The following is a 19,951-nucleotide window of genomic DNA, read 5'->3' as shown; positions in this document are numbered from 1 at the left end:
GGTGGGGAAAGGCTGGGAAGGGGCCAGGATGCGGAGAGGGGCATGAGGCCGCGAGAGGCTTTGGGAGCCGTGCTGAGATGCTGAAGGTTTTTGGGAGGATGGGGAGCGCTCGGGGGGGATGCTGGGGGACAGGGCGGGGTGATGAAGCCTCCTTGAGCCATTAAGAGGAAGAAACACTCCTGAAGTTCCCGTTTGGGTCAGCGGCGTTGCTGTCAAGCAAGGGAGAAACCTGAAGGTTTTGGGAGCCAGACCGACTGCGTGGTTGTTTTTAGGGAGTTCCTGTGTCTAGGAGCATTGTTTAGTTCTGGCTGTGAACTTGGCTGGATTGTAGACTGGCTTTTTTTTTTTTCTCTGTTACGAGGCTGGGGAAGCACTGCTTTGGGGCTATATAATCATCCCACTGGGGTAGGGAAGTAACGGGGTGTTAGAGCTGGCCAAATCCTAAGCTGGGTATCTTGTGTGGCTTCCCCGCTTCTACCCCATAGTCTGTGGGAGAAGTCACAGTCGCGTTGCCTCTGCGCTTCACAACCGCCTCCCCTTTGGTGGGGTGACTTGGTGCCTCGGTGATGGGCGAGCTCATTTTTAATAGCCTGTGATCACTCTTTGTGAAAGGTTTTGTGCAGTTCTCTATTTCATCGTGGGTTTTAGTCTGTGAAATCAAATAAAAACTTTTTCTTGCTACTTTTTCCTGGTAAGTGGATGTGCTCAGTGTTCAAGCAGTAAAGCGGGCTCTTTTAAACTGCTGTATGTGTCAGGCATAGAGTGAGGGCTTTTATTTCTCTAGAAAAGTAAATCTAAGCAGTAGGTTTGCAACTTGTAATGACAGTCCTGCGGGGTCTCTGACTCAGACGGTGTTTTCAGGAGGGCAGGGCGAGGAAGAGTCTGGATTAGAGCTCTGGGTGCAGCGAAACTGAGCCCAATTTTACCACACAACCGATCTCTGTGCCTGTCATATCAAAATATACAAGGGGATGCTGGAGCCCTGGGCCCTAAAATGCCTAGTTTAAACTTAAAGAGTGCTTGCAGGAAGTGCCAGAATGCCATACGTGCGCGCGCGACCTGGATGTTGGAAAAAATGGTCTCTATGTCCAAACTCATCCCTGTCCTTGGTATATAACATGTTCACAAAGAAGCTTGTCAGTTTTTGAACAAGCTATAATCTTTAAAGGCACAAGGTGATGTCTTAAATATGAAATAATCAGTCATTTTGTTTGAAAATGCTAAGCAGAGATGCTATCCTTGTAGTCTTTATTGCACGGTAACTACATGAAGTTAGCGTTATACACTCCTGTCTATAGCTGCCCTCACTAATTTACTCTGTGGTGAGGTTTTAGTGCCTTCTTTCCCCCACTCTTTTACGAGCGGCTGGCAAACATCCACAGCGTGTCCTAGGGTGAAAGTGTGCTTTTATTGTCGGGGAAGGCATAATTTGCAGTTGTGGGAGGCCAGTTTGTTAGGGTCTTTTATTTTCCATGCAGGGAGGTTAGAGCAGTGCAATCTGGTGTGGTAATTCCCCAAAGGGAGGTCCCTGGGCGCTGTTTTGGATGGCGTGCGGGTCTCTTCCTTGAGCCGTAAATTTCAGATGGCGGGAGGGCATCCTGTGCTGGAGAAGGAACCTGAGCTGCAGGGAAGGGTCTAGGTGGGATGGAGAGGATGGGGAAAAGGTAATTGGGTATCGTGAGGGTCCTTCATGGAAATCCTGAGGGGTGCTGAGGGTGCGTGCGAGGGTTTGAACTTGAACAGTAACTTCTCCTTTATTAGCTCCCCTTGCAGGGACTTGCTTAACCCTAGCAGACAGGAAGAGGTATCTGTTAAGTTCACACACTCTTAATCTGCACTGACGTCCATGCGCAGACAAGCTCGTCTGCTGCTCTGTAGGACTCGTGGTGGGATGCGTTTAGCAGAGTGAACACGAACAGGCTCTGGAAGTCAGGGTTTGCCCAGGGCATTTCGCTGACAGCCCGAGGTGGTGGTGGTGATGATGATGATTTTTCAAAGCTTCATGTAGTTTTGTGCTTGTTTTTTCTAGATAGTGTCTTGAGCATCTCTTATTGAGTTCCCCAAAGCTTGATTTAACCTGATTTTACTGTAGGGATAGTTGCCCCAGTAAAATACCTTCGTGCAAAGAACACCCTGTTTCACCGTCACGCCACGGACGGGTAAACTCCAGCGGCAGAGTTGTTTGGGTGTGGGATTTGCACCGTTTGCATCTACTTTGACTGAAAATAGGGCCATGTCCACAGGAGGAAGAACTAGAGCTGCGTGCTGCGAGGAAGTAGCAGTTTCTCCCGAATGTAAAGATTGGTGATGAAATATTAATACTCCCAGCTGAGTCACCAGCCAGACCGGATTGGGTCTCCTGCTTCCTAAACTGATCGGGAGTTGTACAGCTACATGAATAACTTAGTCTGGTTTCCCAAGAAAATGAGGCTTGTGCGATATTGCTGCTGCATGTGGCTGGCTGCACGTTTCCTGCTCTTGGCAACTTTTGAGTCTGTGCCTCTCACAGCCAAATCAGGCAGGAGGCAGAAATCTGACAGTTAAATTTCTGTAAGTTTCATGAAAATAAGTACCCTGGGAGAGGTGGGGGAAAAAACCAGTCAGCGGTGCCTGCTGTGGGAGAGTGCAGCATGAGCTCGGCTTTTGCTAGGTAGGAGAAAATCCACATGGGGAGATGACCCGTGGGATATATTTGCAGGAAGCTAACTTAATTAACGCTGGTGCCCATAGGACAGCTCGTCAGGTGCATCCGCATGGGTGTGCGGTTGGTAGGGCCTGGGATTCTTCTGAAGGGTTCCAAGCAGTAGTAAAGGGTGAAAATGACTGAGAAGCTGTAAAACTACAGCTGCGCTGGTGTTTGCTTATTGACAGAATTAGCTGCTTTGTATCTTGTTTCTGTTAGGTAAACAGTAAGAAACTGAGGCAAAGAGGCTACGTGCTCCATCTGATGAGTCATTGTCTGAGCCGGGATTAAACTTGCATGCCTCTTGGCGTGCGGGTTTCTGCTCAGTGAAACCCACGAGCTCTGTAAATGTGAGATATCACAGTGGACCTGAACCGCCTGGAGAGGACACTGGAGAGCTGCCATTTGCTGAGTGAGGGCAGGCAAATGTGGTGCCGAAAGCTCCTCCTGCCCAAGAAAGCTGGAGCTCCCTCCTCTTAACTTGTGCAGTGTGATGTTAGTTGCTCGGATTCTACCTGGATTGCCTTCCCCAGAACTGGCATTAAAAAATTCCTTGTCTGGCCATACCCTAATTTCCAAATGTCTGTCTTATTTGAGTCTAGGGTAAACTTTTCTGAGTCCGTGGAGATACCTGTGCAAGCAAGACGGGAGATCCTATCCCCTGTGAACAGATGCACTGCTGAAGGACAGATAAAATGACAGATGACCTGATGGCTCTTGTGGCTCAGCTGTGATTCTCTTTGAAGGAATTTATAGTTTTCCCTGCTGTAACAAAATCCTTTCTGCTCCCAGGTGATGTTGGAAACTATTATTATGGCCAAGGACATCCTATGAAACCCCACAGGATCCGGATGACCCACAACCTACTGCTGAACTATGGCCTCTACAGGAAGATGGAGATATATGTAAGTGTAGGGCTGGTCATGAAAAGAAATATATATGAAAGATCTTAGTTTATGTGTCAGGTTTTAATTTTGATGCTTCAGACTCGCAAGTTCTCTGTTGACGAGCCAAAGAGGAAAGGGGGAAAAAAAAAATAAACAGTTGTGCTGATGTATGTCTGCTTTCTTCTGATTGCTTGTAGTGAGATGTTCTTTGCTTCAGATAAGCTTTGGAGACTGGAAAATTGCTTTTCTCCCTGTAACTTAAATATTTTCTTTGTCTAGATATGTAATACATTTCAGTCTCCGGTAATGGCATTCTTGCCTTTGAAAATAAGTTTCTCTTGTTTAATGCTGCTGTTTTGAGTTTTTTGCTGTTCCTGGGAGTAAATCTGAGATTGAAAATGGGAATTAGGGAGGGAGATGTGTTTCAAAACAAGCCTTGCTCTTTTTTTGTCCTTGCAGCGCCCTCACAAGGCAAATGCAGAAGAAATGACCAAGTACCACAGTGATGACTACATAAAATTTCTGAGATCTATTCGCCCAGATAACATGTCTGAGTACAGCAAGCAGATGCAAAGATGTAAGCCATGCGGGTAGTGCTGTAGTTCCTGTCAGTGTTAAAATTTGTGGTTCTGGGAATCCTGGGCCAGCTTTAGAGGTTTGTGATAAAAAGAGTAGGAAGAACCACGGGAAATTGCCTTTCTCTTGACTTTGTTTTTGATTTTTCTGGCAAATCAAGCATTTTAAAAATGGGTCCCTCTCTCAAGCCAATACGCCCAAAGAGCTGAGGAAACCCCTTTGACCTGGCTGTCTTTTTTTAGTCTTGTGTTTTGATGGAAACTCTTCTAAATTACTTTCCTGGCTCAGAGATGACTGAACTACTCCATTTATGAGCTGCATGTGTTTTGTGTTATTGCTTATCTTTAACCAGAGGTATTGAGGTGGGAAAGGGTTGTATAATTTAAAACAAACAAAAAAATCCCAGCTCATCAATTGTGTCCAAAATCTGCAGTAACTCTGAAGGATTTTCAGGACAATGGCAGTTTGGGAGTGGGAAAGGATTGAGATGCACAATGATACCTGTCCACTTTGTGTTAGAATGGTTTATTTTGTGAGCTAATCTCTTGTTCTAACCTCTCCAGTCCATGGAAGGGCTCTTTAATGGCGACTTTAATGTTACAGAAACCTTTTTTTGGTCTCTCTGCAACTCAGAGCTGACGTTCTTTGGCAATGGCTGCAGCAAACTAGGTTTCTAGCAAGTATAGAGAAATACTGGGGAAGGCTCAAGGTTCATTTAAACGGTATTTTGGTTTTGCACACTGCAATCCTCAAGAGCAGAAAAAAGTTGTTAGCCCACGGGGTTCATTTATGTGGAGTAAGTGTAATCTCCAATTTAGAGGAAATACGGGTCTCGAGTCTGAAGTAGAGGCACTTGGAAATCTGATACGAGCTGAAGGGGACAGGTAGACAAGCACAAGCACGTAAGAGGAATGGGTAATATTGTTCATGAGTAATATACATTGAAAGACTTCCTACAGTAAATTATATGCCTTAATATACCAAATTACATACACCAAAGTACATATTTACACAAACTGAACTGTTTACCCCTGAAGCAGATACGGCTCATAAACACCCACTCTGCTGTCCCTGGTAGTCAACATTTTCTGTACTGTACTTCCACAGAACTATTTTTACCGGAAGGAGGCAAAATATGAAAATTAATCTTAAACATGCGGAGGACAGAGCTTTTCTTCAACAAGACCTGCAAAACAGTGGCCTCTGTGTAGCTAGAGAACTAGCACAGGAGGCTCAGAACAGAGATTAGGGATATAGGAGACAAGGTCACCGCTCCCAAGTGCAGTGGCAGGTCTCTGTAGCCTGCTTGGTGCTTCAGCTTTCCCTTTGAGGGAAGGATAGCTGCTATGATTTCCATAAGAATGTTTCCACCTTTAATGCTGGGCTCTCTCTGGTTGCGCTCTCCCAGATACGAAGCTTCTCACCCACCCATTGCAAGGAAGAGGGAGCATCTGTGCCTCTCATCTTCCACCAGAGCTTTATGCCTATAGTCAAGTGGCTGACTCCTGTTATCAATATCCCTCTTTAGTAGTCCTGGCTGCTTTGAGTCTCCTGGTGAGAAAAAGCCCGTTGGCTTCTGTTTACACAGCAGCTCCTGTCTTTGCCAGGTGTAGCAGAGGGATGCCCTCAAATACTGTCAGTGCTGCCCACGAAGTTCTGAGGGGCAGTAAAGGTAACGAACAGTCTCTAATTTCATTCTGCTAATGCTGTGTTGCCTGCCTGAGGACCTGGGAGGACTACTCTGTAACCCAAAGGGCAAGAAGTTTAATTTGTTGTAATGGGATGCATGCAGAAATTGATGACTTAAATTCGCCTCACTTAACAGGGAAAGCTTCCAACCACCTCTTTGAGTTAATTATTCAAACTCTGCCAGTTGCCGTGCCCTGCTGAAACAATTGGAAAGCGGGAACAATTGCTTCCTTCTGGGTCTCCTGATGGGTATTGTCCTTTTCAGAGATCCCTGTCCCGAACTGGGACCATTCAAACTCCCTTATCACACAGCCTTTGTGGAGACTACGCACTGATGAGTTTCTAACGCTGCAAGAACTGTGCTGTTTGTGCCTTTCTCGTTAAGCACAGAAGTAAACATTCTACAGATGTTGTTACAAAAATACAGATTTTTTTTGTTTGTTTGTAAAAGCAAATCTTGCAAAATCTAGATTCAATATGTCTGTTGTTACTGTTTTTATTTTTAATCATGAAACTGTTTACAGTAGAAATTTATCCAGGCCAAAACTACAGTACGGCTGAGAACTTAAAAACCGACTGTCCAATGTGAAGTAAAAGGAGTCTTTGAGGTGTAACAGAACAGATGTGGATGTAAACTTCTCGTCCAGTACACGCCATTATCTACCATCTCCCCACTTTCTCCTGCAGCGCTGGCACCGTTTGCTTTCTCGACTCCTCATCAGCAATACAGCAGGAAACAGGAGCAAAAACCTTTTCCACTTGCTGTGGGGTTGTGTAACGGAGCTCAATGCCAGCTCTGTAGTCAGAAACAGCACTATTCCCCCCAAGAAGGCATGGTTCCCGGGCAGCAGATCTGCAGCATGGTCCATGTGGGGTAGCGAGGGGTGCTGGGCCCCCATTTTGCACAGCCTGCATCTGCCCCTGGTGACCAGCATGTGCTGCTGGAGCAGAGCAGAATACTCAGGCAGGCATGGTTCCCGGGCAGCAGATCTGCAGCATGGTCCATGTGGGGGAGCGGTGCTGGGCCCCCATTTTGCAACAGCCTGCATCTGCCCCTGGTGACCAGCACGTGCTGCCGGAGCAGAGCAGAATACTGTAACTGTGCCGCCTCAATGAGCACTGCTTGAGTTGCTGCTGAGGACGTGTATCGGTATTACACAGCTCTTATTGATAGCATCTCTTCTCCGCCCACTCATTTTCCGACGTGATTGACTGGTTTCTGGATCCCTCGTAGCGCACCCTGGTAGATGGCGTGCCATTCTCGCCAAAGCTCCTGGGACCTGCTTTCCTGTTTTCTTACAAGTCAGGAGCATCTTCCCTACAGCAGCAACCTTTTTGCCTCATCAGGCAATCCTCAGGTTGATTATGTTAATGTTTTATTATTTGTGTGTGGTATTTTGTTGTTTAAAACGTTTGATCGCTTATCTGGTGTTGTGGTTTAACCCGGCAGGCCGCTGAACACCACACAGCCGTTCGCTCACTCCCCCCCTGCCCCAGTGGGATGGGGGAGAGAATCAGGGGGGAAAAAAAAAAAGAGTAAATAATAATGATAAAAGAATATACAAAATAAGCGATGCACGATGCAGTTGCTCACCACCTGCTGACCGATGCCCAGCCAGTTCCCGAGCAGCAGTCGCCGCCCCCCCGGCCAACTCCCCCTGGTTTACATACTGAGCATGACGTCGTATGGTATGGAATATCCCTTTGGCCGGTTTGGGTCAGCTGTCCTGGCTGTGCCCCCTCCCAGCTTCTCGCCGGCAGGGCATGGGAAGCTGAAAAGTCCTTGACTAGTGTAAGCACTGCTCAGCAACAACTGAAACATCGGTGTGTTATCCACATTATTCTCATGCTAAATCCAAAACACAGCACTGTACCAGAAAATTAACACTATCCCAGCCGAAACCAGGACATCTGGTTAGCTTTTTAAATCAGAGTGGCAGTATAAGCTTTGCCATTTATTTGTGGTTTTGTCTTACTAACTCTTCTGTATTCTTTTCAAGTTAATGTTGGGGAAGACTGCCCTGTGTTTGATGGGTTGTTTGAGTTTTGTCAGCTCTCTGCTGGAGGCTCAGTTGGTAAGCTCACAAGTCGTATGTTCTTTTCTTTTTCTCTTAAGCAGATGTATGTAATGTAGTTCTGTCTAGGAAATAAATTGTTGTAGGTGGTGGTGGGGAAGCCCTGTGAACCTATTTCTGACTTCCTTAATAATTAGATCCAGATTTCTTCCCATGTGAGAGTTCAAGCCTTGCGTATTGACAGATCCCTCTGCATTTGTTAAGCATATCTTCACTAGTCCAAGTTACTTCACTGAATATGTGAAGGACTCCGTAAGCGGTATAACAACATTGTCGGCGATAGAGTTAAAACAGAACTGCAGCAGCAACAGGCGTTTAATAAAAAAATCAGCATGAGATTTACAGGGAAAAAAAAAGTTGTAAAAACCTTGCTCTGGGCAGGCATAACCTGGAAAGGAAAGAAAAGGGTTACTTTATCTGTTGTTTTTAACAAAAAGCCACTGACAGGAGGCAAAGTAGAACCTGAAAGGTTTCAGTAAGCTCCCTGAAAGCCGGAACATTTGAAACGCTTTCACTATTTTCAAATACTTTGTTGCAGAAACACTCGGTATTGCAGAACTGTGTTACTGTGCATAGGCGTTAAAGCTTTGTGGCTCCTACTCCCACAATGACATCTAGAAGTCTTTATTTCCTGTAACGCAGTTCAGCGGTACATACAAGTACTGACTGCAGCATTTTTTTGAAGTAGCTGTGCTCTCTGGTCCCATGGCTGTAGGTTCCACAGAATATATCATTTGTTTTGATCCTGGGAGACTTGCAAAATTTGCAGAAAGTTTATGAAGGGGCTGGGGGAAGAGAACTTCCTTTGTCTAAATGCATATTGAGTGAATGACCTAAATATATGTTGGATGAAACCTTTCATTAAAATCTTTTGTTCAGGGCACTGAGAAATCTAGACTGTCTTCAACTGTGACCCCAGCTAGAATGCTGTGGACTTGTTTGTGCAGATTTCATGCTCTGAGGCAAAAGTAGGAAGCGATCAAAAGTGTGTGCAGGCAAAACAGGCTGCATTTGTCTTCCCCTGCCTTTTGTTAGTTTGTTGAGACATCTAGTGTTAAACCCTTGGGCTTGTGCTTTGTAAAGTACCCAAACGCACACATAAGCAATGATGTGATCGTAAGGGACCAGTGCTTTACCCCTCAATCTCTGTCATGGAGCCTTCACTCTCGTGCTAAGATTTTGTAATTCTTCTCCCAACAGCCAGTGCTGTGAAGCTGAACAAGCAACAGACAGATATTGCTGTGAATTGGGCGGGAGGCCTTCACCACGCTAAGAAGTCAGAGGCTTCTGGCTTCTGTTATGTCAACGATATCGTCCTAGCTATCTTGGAGCTCCTAAAGTACGGGCAGTACTGTTTGCCCCTTTTGTTTGTCCGTTCTGCTGCATTTCCTCTGAGTCCTTAGCGCTTTCTTCCCAGTCTTCTTTTTGTTGCTTTTTTTAACTGTGTTTTCCTGGGAGGGCTTAATCAGCTATCTTTTGGGATGCGGTACCGTCTCTCCTGAAGGGGTATGTCTAACGGTGGCACTGTGCAGGAGGCAGAAGGCTTGGAGCATTGTGCCGTTGCTCTTAGGCCCTTCTCTCTATCATCTACCCTGGAAAAGGGGGCACAGCTGTAATATGTGACAGCTTTTGGCTCAAGGCAAACCTCAGCGGGAGGCTTGGACATAAAAATGCAGTCTGTTGGCTGAATCTGAATAAATTGAGTTGAGTCTGCCTTCAAAGATCAGTTGCAGCAGCAAAAGCCACTTTATTTTCCTCTGTGGTTCTGTTCCACTGCTGGCCAAAGCACACGTCCGTTCTCCGCAGCTCTTTTGCCTGTGGACTCGGGAGAGAGAGCTGCTTGGCAGCTGTGCAGCCTGGGGATTAGCACGAAGTTCCTTGCTCTCCTCCCATTTGCTCTGCTGGTGAAGGCAGTTTCTGCTTGGAAGAAATGCAGTATTTTGACTCCTTTCTGATCCTAGGTATCACCAGAGAGTGCTGTATATTGACATTGACATTCACCATGGAGATGGCGTGGAGGAAGCCTTTTATACCACAGACCGTGTCATGACCGTGTCCTTTCATAAGTACGGAGAATACTTCCCAGGAACAGGGGACCTACGGGTGAGAATGAAGGCTTAGCAGAAAATGACCCTGAAATTTGGTCTCTTCCATCTGTTTGCTGTCATACTAATTTAACTAAAATCACTGCTCTCTTGGGTTTTCCTGCTCTCAGAGTGACATCCTTTTTCTGAGGGCAAAGGTGTATACGTGAGGTAGCTGGCTCGGCTCTTGGAGCGGGTGCTTTGTTCCTGTGATCGTGGCCTGTATAGTAATAAAACCAAGGCTTTGATATCAGTCTCTTAGCAGCCTTCTGGTGGGATTATGCTCAGAAAAGTGACTCTGAAGATGGCACGTTGGTCGTCTGTAGCTACTTGCAAACTAAGCTGGGTCACACAAGCTTTTGGGTGAAAGTTTATGAGGGAGTACTTCTGTGCGTGTTGGTTTATCTTGCTGGCGTTTCCCCCTCTGAGTCAGTTCTGCATGTTAATGAATCATGGTGTGAACCGTGCCACTCTCTCAGGTTAGATACAGGTGTGGCTCACTTTGTGACTTCTGACATTGCCAGAATGCTGTTCTTAGGGGTGAAGGGTTCATTACCTTTTTTTCTGTGCTTTTTAGTGGAATTATATTTTTCTGATCTAAATTCTCGTCTTCCACTTGTGAGTCGTATTTTTTCAGCCCTGCCCAGAGTTTGGTGCTGGTGATGTGAACTTGTGTGCAGCTGCAGCATTCTTTCCTGGTGCAGCCGCTCTGCAGCATGAATGAAATAATTATCTTTTATAAAACACTTGGGTATGAGAGAGATAATGGAAATGTAAATATATATATATTCTTTCAAAGTAAGAACAGATTCTTCCAGTTACTAGACTGCACAGTCAGCCCAAACTGGTATTTTGGGCTGTGCATCTCTGCCGTGTACAGGTTTGGAACTAGAATTTTGGCTGCCGGTTTTATTGCTGCGTAAGAGAGTGGCTTTTGCCAGTGAAATGAGAGCCTGTGTGCTCACAGCAACATGAAAGTGGTGACAGCAGTAGATTTTTCTTCTCTGAGCACTGACGGCCAAATGTACCCATTTATGCCAAATAAGCTGCTGTTGGAGTCAACTGACTCTTGCCGCCTTCTGCCGGGACAGTATTTGTCCGTGAGAGCCTAGGCTTACATTCGGATTACACTGATGGAATCCCAGACTTCCCTTCCTAATTTGGGGCACAATTTGTGCGTTGCATTTGGTTCTCTGGTGACTTGTGGTCTCTCCTGTCTTTCGCTCTAATAGGATATTGGTGCGGGCAAAGGCAAGTACTACGCTGTCAACTATCCCCTCCGGGACGGAATTGATGATGAGTCCTATGAGGCAATATTCAAGCCGGTAAGTGAAGACATCTTTGCTGAGTGATTCTTTGTGGACCAGACTTTGTCATTGGGTGGCTCATGGAGCCATTCTTTGGGGAGATTGATTCAGTCTTCAGGGGCTGTATTCCTCCCTAACAATTGCAGCCTGTCGTCAGTAAGCTTCTCTTTGTAAGAGCCTCAGTGTTACCAATATAGGGGAGTCGGCAGCTGTGGGAACACTGGGATGTCTTCATGTCACTTGCTGACATGGACATTACTGTGTTGCTGTGACACTGTCCTGTGGAGAGTGTGTAACAACGGGTTTCTTGTTTAGGTGATATCTAAAGTGATGGAGACGTTCCAGCCTAGCGCAGTTGTCTTGCAGTGCGGGTCAGATTCTCTGTCAGGGGACAGGCTGGGTTGTTTTAATCTGACCATCAAAGGTAAGGGTACCGTACAGTGCCTGTGTTGAACTGGCGTAACGTGTAATTAGATTTCATTGAAAAGTTTGTTCTTCTGCCAGAGGCTCTGAAGGCTGGGTTGTTTTAATCTGACCATCAAAGGTAAGGGTACCGTACAGTGCCTGTGTTGAACTGGCGTAACGTGTAATTAGATTTCATTGAAAAGTTTGTTCTTCTGCCATGAGGCTCTGACCTTTTCCCCCACTGCTTTTGCTGCAGGTCATGCCAAGTGTGTGGAGTTTGTAAAAAGTTTTAATTTGCCTATGCTGATGCTGGGAGGAGGTGGCTATACGATCCGCAACGTGGCTAGATGCTGGACCTATGAGACTGCTGTGGCTTTGGACACTGAAATTCCCAATGGTAATTCTCCCCAGGAGCCTTTCAAGCAAGACTAAGGGACGATGACACTCTAGTAACAGAGCTTAGGGAAAAATGATGTTGCTGTGGGAGAGGTAGCAACCCGAAGATGTTTCATTAGCTTTTGATTATTACTGTGGAAGAGCTTTTGGATTCCCTGATTTGCAGTAGCTGTTCTCGTTTGCATTCAAGTCCTGTAGCTCTCCCCTCCAGCAAAAGGTACCCAGCAGCCTTGCCGTCTTACTGAAATGAGATGACCTTCTACTGAAAACTTCTGTGCACGCTGATAGTGTTTAACTGCCAAGTAAGCTTTGACTGCACTGTTGCTAAGTTGCCTGTTTTGATCTGAATTTGGGCTATGAGAACTTCAGCTCCTACACCTAGCCAAATGCAGCTGTGCTTTTATGTAGCACTGAAGTACAATGCGTTTGCGGTATTTCATTACTGGTCCAGTGGTAATTTGGTGTTTATTCCTTTTTAACTTGCCTGCAGAACTTCCATATAATGACTATTTTGAGTACTTTGGACCAGACTTTAAGCTCCACATCAGTCCCTCGAACATGACTAACCAGAATACCAATGAGTATCTCGAGAAGATCAAGTAAGTGTTTGTTCCTCTTCGCGAGACTGACACCTTCTACTGGGGGCTTCGCAGCCGTGGGTGGCATCTTGCTGACGGAGGTGTTCCTTTCCTGGCTGGCTCTAGGCAACGTCTCTTTGAGAATCTGCGCATGCTGCCACATGCCCCTGGTGTCCAGATGCAGCCAATTCCTGAGGATGCTGTTCAGGAAGACAGTGGAGATGAAGAGGAAGAAGATCCTGAGAAACGCATTTCAAGTATGTGCTTGTCTCTGGCGTGGTTGCATTGCCCGGCTGGGAAGTTTACTGTTCAGAGCCTGTGGGTGCCAAAGCTGAACAGGATCAGTTGCTGGAGAGTTCCTGCATGCTGGAGAAGCATGCAGGCGCTAAACTGAGTTACCTTAGTAAAGAGGGGAGGATATATGATTTAGATAAATCTCTATTCTGGCGTCCTTCAGTTTGAATCTGTTCCCACCTTTCTGACTGATTTTGTAAGATAAAGCAATGATGGTGAGCACTGCAGGGCTGATAGATTTCTTCTCTCTTGGAGAAATGGTGCTTTTGCCAGATGATTTCCCTAATGGGAGAACCTAGGCTTTAAAGTGAGAATTTAAATGGTTCCTGTGACGTAGGTGCTATGACAGAATACTTTCTGGGAGACTGTCAGGTTTGATCCCAGAAATTGTCTTCCACAGTGAAAATGCTAGTTTATATCCAGATTGGCTGATGGCCTTTAGATCTGGCAGACAGATTTTCTCAGTGTGAGGTTGGTTAACCTGCTTATGCTGTCAAGTCTAGACATCACACTGTACCTCATCCAAGTCGTACATGTGATCTTGGATCTTAGGCATGAGCAGTTAGGAGTGATGAGTTAAAAGATACGGCAGGTAGAAAGATAAAGTGTTTTTATCGTGGCCTAATTCTGGCTTATGTAGGCTCGTTAGTTCATTCCAGTGTGTAGATGTACTTGGAGAAGTTAGTGCTTGGTGTCTCCTGACTTCTTCAGATCTGCTGAATCTTCTAAATCTGCTAAATCTTGTCCTCTTTGCACTCAGTCCGCAATTCTGATAAGAGAATATCCTGTGATGAAGAATTCTCTGACTCTGAAGATGAAGGGGAAGGAGGGCGCAAAAATGTTGCCAACTTTAAGAAAGCTAAGCGTGTGAAAACAGAAGAGGAAAAGGAGGAAGAGGAGAAGAAAGGTAAGCATGAGAGCTAGGACTAGAAGCCCTCCCAGCTCTGTGGAACGTTGCCTGGCATGTACTTTCCTACTGCACTACCATGTGTCTTTTTTTTTTTTTTTTTTTTTTTTTCCCCCTCCTAGATGAGAAAGAAGAGGAAAAAGCAAAAGAGGAGAAAGCAGAACCCAAAGGGTGAGCCCTGTCTCCTGGCATGGCCATCAAATGGCTGTGCCTGTACTTCCTTGTGCATCTACCCATGCCCCCAGTGGGATGTTGCACAACTCGAGGGGTTGGAGGAGAGACGTGGTAGTTTGGATGGCTTTGTCACGGGCTCTTAACGGGAAGGAGTTTGCACGTGTAGAACAGCACACCTGATAAAGCGCTGTGAGAGCAGAGCCCTCAGTGAAAAGGGCTTAAAAATACCATGCCTTCATTCAGTGACATGTTACAAGTTTTAGATGAAGATGGGCCGTATAAGCAGCATTTTTAAGGTCGCAACTCTGGCTTGTTATTAAAGCTTGGGCACAGCCCGAGTTGCTTGTTTAAACCAAATTCTTCACTGTTTGCTTCCACAGGGTGAAGGAAGAGACGAAATCCACCTAAGATGGCTGCAGCTGGACAGTACCTGTCAGTGCGTAGTTGTCGTAGGTTAGCTTCTCTGGTTGCCTCCCATTCCACAGGATTTATATTTTATATATGTTTCTGTATATATTTCTATATAAATATATAAATGACTTGAGAACTGTAAATTATTCCTTGCTGCACTCCGCTGGGAGCAGATAGGGAGGATTCTGCGGAGTAGACAGACCTGCACTGCCCAGATTTGATGACTGGGAAGTTTCACTCTTGCCTTCCACTGCCTCCTTAGCGTGTCTAAAAAAAATCACTTCCTTTCTTTACTCTCTCCTCTGAAATAACCACCCTTTGAAAAGAATAATTTAAGTAGAAGTAGTATCTGCATTTCAGGTTAGGTGGAAAGATGGCCATGATTCTGCGGAGTAGACAGACCTGCACTGCCCAGATTTGATGACTGGGAAGTTTCACTCTTGCCTTCCACTGCCTCCTTAGCGTGTCTAAAAAAAATCACTTCCTTTCTTTACTCTCTCCTCTGAAATAACCACCCTTTGAAAAGAATAATTTAAGTAGAAGTAGTATCTGCATTTCAGGTTAGGTGGAAAGATGGCCATGAAATTTTTTTTTTTCCTTTTTTCTTTTTTTTTTTTTTTTTTTTTTTTTTTTTTTTTTGGGGGGGAAATTGTTCCCCATAAACCCCACACAACCCGCTTTTTTTTTTTTTTTTTTTTTTTTTTTTTGGTGGGAGAATATGAGTTCCCAAATGAAGCCTGTGAGAGACTGACTATTCCTTTGGTCTTCAGTTTGATTCCACCATGGCAAGTAACTGCAAGCTGGTGCCGCTTCTCAGGGTCAAATAGTGCAGTTCTTGAATAGAGTTGGCTACCTCCCTGCAGCAAACTCGTGGAAAGAGATGAAGCAGCTTAAAAGCAATCTGAAAAGCGCTTTAGTGAATCAGCCCAAGAGCCCTGCAGGTGCAGATCTGGAAAATGCAAAATGAAAATCTCCCTAATGTGGTGGTTAACGTTTTCCAAGATCTTGCAGATCCAGTCAGTGTGGCAGCATTATGCATCTCGAGTAAGAGAAGGGATGAAATTTTTATACCTTTTTTTTTTCTATACCTATGCCCCTCTTTGGGGGAGGAAGTGAGTTACTGCCCATTTGGCCGCCTGCTTTGCTTTTCCTGCTTGTTCTGCCCTCGGCTACGCGTGCTGTAATGTGCTTTCTCAGTACTGATCTGTGTCCTAGGCTGAAACCACTGCAGAAGTTCCCAACGCGTCTGAAGGCCAGACCGAACAGAGCCTGGCTGAAACCTCTTGTCGATGTGTGTCACTCACTGAAAAACTGTTCTCTGGAGTGAAGTACAAATGTTTTCAAATTGAACCTTTCCTCTCGCTTGCTCTCAAGGCCAGTAAATATGGAGAACCTTTTTATCAGCCCTCTGAGCTGTTATCTTCGTAAGGGAACAGCAGATGGGGCTCTGTACATTTCTATAACTACTCCTCTTCCTACTCCCACGCATTATCTCACACCCCAAAGTCTTTTGTGACCAGACCTGGCCTTTCTTTTGCATCTCGTTTTGTACAGCTGATCATTAGATGAGCTTTTGGTGAAATGCTTTGCAGAAGTTTTGCAGGCAGTTTTGACTCACTGCTCTCCTTTCTCAGGGGGATTCCTCTGTCCATAAGAGGATCTGTACCTCCCACGGAGCGCTGCTGATGGTTTCAACTCTAATAATGCTGCTAACTTAACACAGGTTATTTTTAAAATGTTTTATTTTTTTAAATACTTCTTTTCCCTTTTCCACCGTGAGTTTTCTAGTCTCTCTGAATCCGAGTGACATGTCACTCCCGCTCTTCAGTGTTTGTATGTGAAACGAGAGAGATCAGTGTATCTTTGTGTCGGGGTGGGGGGTGGGGGGGAATATATTGTGGTTTTTTAAAGATGCTTTTATTTTGAATTTGGAGAATCTTTGTAATAAAACTGGTACATTTCTATGGCTGGTGTGAGTTTGTACTGCGTTCTGCTGAGAGGAAACACTCAGAGTGGGAGTTCAGTTTGTTTTCAGAGCCATTGCTGGAAAATGGTGCAGTAGCTTGGTCATGATCATGATGTAATATAGGTCCCAACAACAAAAAATGACAGCTGTAATAAGGCGTTGGAAAGAAAGGTGAGGTGAGGCACGATTGCTTTCCCTCCTCTTTCAGGAAGAGGGCTAGATGTGTTGGTTTAAATGCCATCCACCAAAGCATTTTATTTGGAACATGCTCTATATGAAAGATTGCTTTAGTTGCTACTGTAAATGGTTTGTTGTTCCCCCCCCTGCCCCCCCATGATTTATAAAATAGCCTTGAAATTCTCTTGGTGACCATTCTCTCCAGAAAAGCTAAATCAAAATACCATGGGTTTTGTTTGCTCACAACTTTTCTACTAAGGGTCACTGGGGCAGTTTTTCTGCCTCTTTCCTAAATTACAGCTGGGTTCTCATCCAGCACCGCTGCTGATCCTGATTGGGTTTGCCGTTTGTTTGGAGTTACAGTACTTCACGCAGCTGACGCTTGCTCTGAAAGCAGTGTTAATCTAGAAAAGGAATAAGTTATGGGAAAGGAATATTTTTTTGAATGAACTTAAGTGTTTTCCAATAGATATTCAAGTGAAAAAAAATTCTTTAATTAGGAGCAGGTTAATTCTGCAGCCGAGCAGTGATCACAGCTGACATGGACACAAAAGGTTCATAAGCTGTTTGTGTGGTGAAGAAAAAGCTTTGCGTGGCAGTTGACTTTCATTGCTGTAATAATACTCCAGGAAACTTTAGTTCTCCTTTTCACCATAGCAGACACTTAAAATCCTCTCCTTCTTGAACAAAAACAACTGTACAATTCAAGTTACCCCTGCCAGATCACGCATGCCAGTGTGCAACCGCAGTCCTTCTCCCTTCCAGTGTTTCTTAAAATGGCTGCCGCGATGCCGTACGGCAGCTCCCTGGCAGATGCACTGAGCCCCGGATCTCGGCTGGGGCACAATGCAGCTGTGTCTCGCGTGGCAGACAGCGAGCAATCTTGGAAATAATTTGCAGACCACAGTGCCTACATTTAAAATAGCTGCTTTTTTTTTTTTGCCCCCCCCCCAAAAAATGAATAGGGATGAATCCCCTGCTGCATTTGGAAGCAGGTCACTTGCTTTAGTTTCCCCGCTATCGATAAGAGGATATGCTGCATAAAACTAAGAGTTTTGGCCATTCCCACCTACCTCAAGGGCTACAGAAGAGCAGCGACGGTCCTTTGCCCCAGGCCCTGCCTTGCTGGGGTGGTGCCAGCAGCTTTTGGGCAAAACAATGGTCCTCGCTTTTCTCCAGCTTCTTCTTTGCCTGCCAAAGCAGCAGGGGCAGGTGATAAGGTGGGAATTCGGGGCAGGCCACTAAATGGAGGGGCTGTGCCCTACTACTATAGCCTAAGCTGGCAGAAAGAGCTCTTGTGGAGGCTGTAGCCATCAAGCTCTGAGCTGCTGGAGAAGGGCAGTGCTCCTTCCTTCTGCTGCATGCCTGTCTCAGGGGGAAAAACAAAAAATAACCTCTATCCCTGTGCAGATCACAGGAGAAGTGATAGAGGCATCCATTGTGCCTTCATTTTCTCTTTGGAAGTAAAGTCTCTGCTCCCAGTGCATAGTTCTTGTGCTCTAGCATGTCTTTTCAGGAAAGAGAAGCCGATCCTATTCTAAAGCCACGAAAGAAAAAACCTTAGAACTAAAGAAACCAAGCTTAAAATGGGAATTTCACCCAGTAGCCCTCCTGGGCCACTCCTTATGAGAAAGGAATTTTTTTTTCTTTCCCCCCCACCAGGAAAAAAAAAAAATGGGGTTAGATCTCTAAGAAAACAGGTACCAAGCAGCCAGCTGAACAGTGCTCCTGAGGTAGCGACAAGAGGCTTGTGTGAGAAAGTCCTTTGTGGCTGTAGCTCTACATCTGCTGCAAGTCAATTAACTGCGAGCAGAGCCAGGGCTGGAGTGATTAAATGCAGCAGCTGTTGAACTAAATAAGCAACTGCTATCTTCCCTGGCCCTCGTCTGGCATCCAGGACAAGAAGGACTCAAGCTCACCCATAAAGGGGTCACCATTTATTCCTTTCAAATGTTACAATAAAGCCCATACAGCTTTTTTTTTTTTTTTTTTTAGAAGTTAGAAAATTGCAAATCAAGTTGTTTTGGCCATTAAAAAATTATTTACAGAGAAAACAATGTTGCTTCACATTATACAGCTGGCAGGCCCCCTCCCTCCACCCCACACCCTAAAAGTTATCCCTTAGAAGCAGAATTAAACACAGCGGACTTACAAGCTTTATGGTTTTAAGCCAATAGTAAGACATTATAAAAAACTAACCAGATTAGCTTTTAAACCATTGATTTCTATAAAAAGCACAAAATACTTTAAATGAAGTCAGAACCAGGAATGTAAACTGAGAAAAAAGAATCCATTGAACAGTCACTGGCTTGCTGGGCTTCGAAGGCTGCCGGGGGGGGGGAGTGGGGACAGTCGGGAGGCCAGCAGAGATACCAGAGCGGGATGCGAGATCTGGGTTCTTACAAACTGTAAATTCCAGTTATGTCCAGGATAGTCTTCCTCCACAGTTTTAAAGGATTCAGGTAAAACTACTCCAAGTTTGTGGTGGCGGTGGGAATCCAAACCAGCTTTCTAACAGGGGAGGGGAAGAAGTAACTCGGGTCAGGGGGGTAATGTCGGTTTTAGAAAGCATTGTCAGTTCTAGGTGGGACGGGGAGGTGTGTGGGCAAGGCAGCGAGTCCGTGGTGTTACCGGGATGGAGAGGATGGCGTAAGAGTCTCAAGTTCAGATGATGCCAAGTGGGCTCTACTCTTCCTTCTGCTCCGCTGCCGCCGGAGTTGTTGCGGGCTCAGGCCCCGCAGGTTTTGAGGGCTCCTCTGGTTTGGCTGTATCCCCGTGGCTTTCCCCTGGCTGCTGCTTCTCTTCCTCCTTGCTTCCCCCCGCTCCCACATCCTCCCTCTTGGGCTCAGCTCCCTGCTGCCCGTCATCGGTAGGGCTGCTCTCCCCGGGGCTGCCCTGCTCCTCCGCCATCCCCTCCTCGGGGGGAGCCGACGGCTCCGTCCCGCTGGCCGAGCAAGCGGGGTTCTCCTCTCCCTTGGCCTCTGCCTTGCCTTGGTCCTCCGTGGGAGAGGACCCAGAGGAGTCCCCGGCTTCTTTCTTGTTCTTCCTAAACGAGATCCCGCTCAGCTTGAAGGATTTCTTGAACGAGAACTTCTTCTTCTTCTTGGGGGTGTCCTTGGGGGCCGCGGCACATTCGGGTTTAGCATCCCCCCCTTCGGCGGGGGGAGCGGGCTCGATGGCGTCCCCGCCGCCCGGCTCGCCCTTGCTCTCCTCCTTGAGGGGTTCAGCCGAGCCGTTCCCGTTCAGGGGCGCCGCCTCGCCGCCCGCCTTGGGCGTCATGTCCCCGTTGAGCCTCAAATGGCCGTTCTCCTGCGGGGGGGGGGGGGGGGGGGGGGGGGGGGG

At 46.1% G+C, this 19,951-nt stretch overlaps 2 protein-coding genes across 2 annotated transcripts in view; one reads left to right on the top strand and one right to left on the bottom strand.

The window, feature by feature from the left end:
* Nucleotides 1–3,480: 3,480 nt before the first annotated feature.
* HDAC1 (histone deacetylase 1) lies at nt 3,481–14,837 on the top strand. The gene is made up of 13 exons (XM_009284768.1): nt 3,481–3,588; nt 4,030–4,147; nt 7,836–7,910; nt 9,111–9,249; nt 9,872–10,013; nt 11,227–11,319; nt 11,617–11,725; nt 11,963–12,103; nt 12,593–12,701; nt 12,807–12,937; nt 13,735–13,881; nt 14,004–14,052; nt 14,436–14,837. The coding sequence occupies exons 1-13, from the start codon at nt 3,514–3,516 to the stop codon at nt 14,461–14,463; spliced, it is 1,356 nt and encodes a 451-aa protein (XP_009283043.1). The 5' UTR covers nt 3,481–3,513; the 3' UTR covers nt 14,464–14,837.
* Nucleotides 14,838–18,608: 3,771 nt separating this feature from the next.
* The window catches only part of MARCKSL1 (MARCKS like 1), a 3,541-nt gene continuing 2,198 nt past the window's right edge, over nt 18,609–19,951 (bottom strand). Inside the window, exon 2 of the mRNA XM_009284836.2 lies at nt 18,609–19,918. Within this exon, the coding sequence (XP_009283111.1) occupies nt 19,295–19,918 (624 nt within the window). The 3' untranslated portion in view covers nt 18,609–19,294. The remainder of the gene's footprint in view (nt 19,919–19,951) is intronic.

Source organism: Aptenodytes forsteri, unplaced genomic scaffold (assembly GCF_000699145.1).
Source record: "Aptenodytes forsteri isolate BGI_AS27 unplaced genomic scaffold, ASM69914v1 Scaffold7, whole genome shotgun sequence".
NCBI lineage: Eukaryota > Metazoa > Chordata > Aves > Sphenisciformes > Spheniscidae > Aptenodytes > Aptenodytes forsteri.
This window is presented reverse-complemented; position numbering and strand designations above follow the sequence as displayed.

Excerpts from the sequence above, each read along its gene's own strand:
- HDAC1 (XM_009284768.1), top strand. The coding sequence starts at position 3,514 with ATGAAACCCCACAGGATCCGGATGACCCACAACCTACTGCTGAACTAT. Across the intron at positions 12,104-12,592 it reads GGACACTGAAATTCCCAATG|AACTTCCATATAATGACTAT; the intron begins GTAATTCTCCCC and ends ACTTGCCTGCAG. Across the intron at positions 13,882-14,003 it reads GGAGGAAGAGGAGAAGAAAG|ATGAGAAAGAAGAGGAAAAA; the intron begins GTAAGCATGAGA and ends TCCCCCTCCTAG.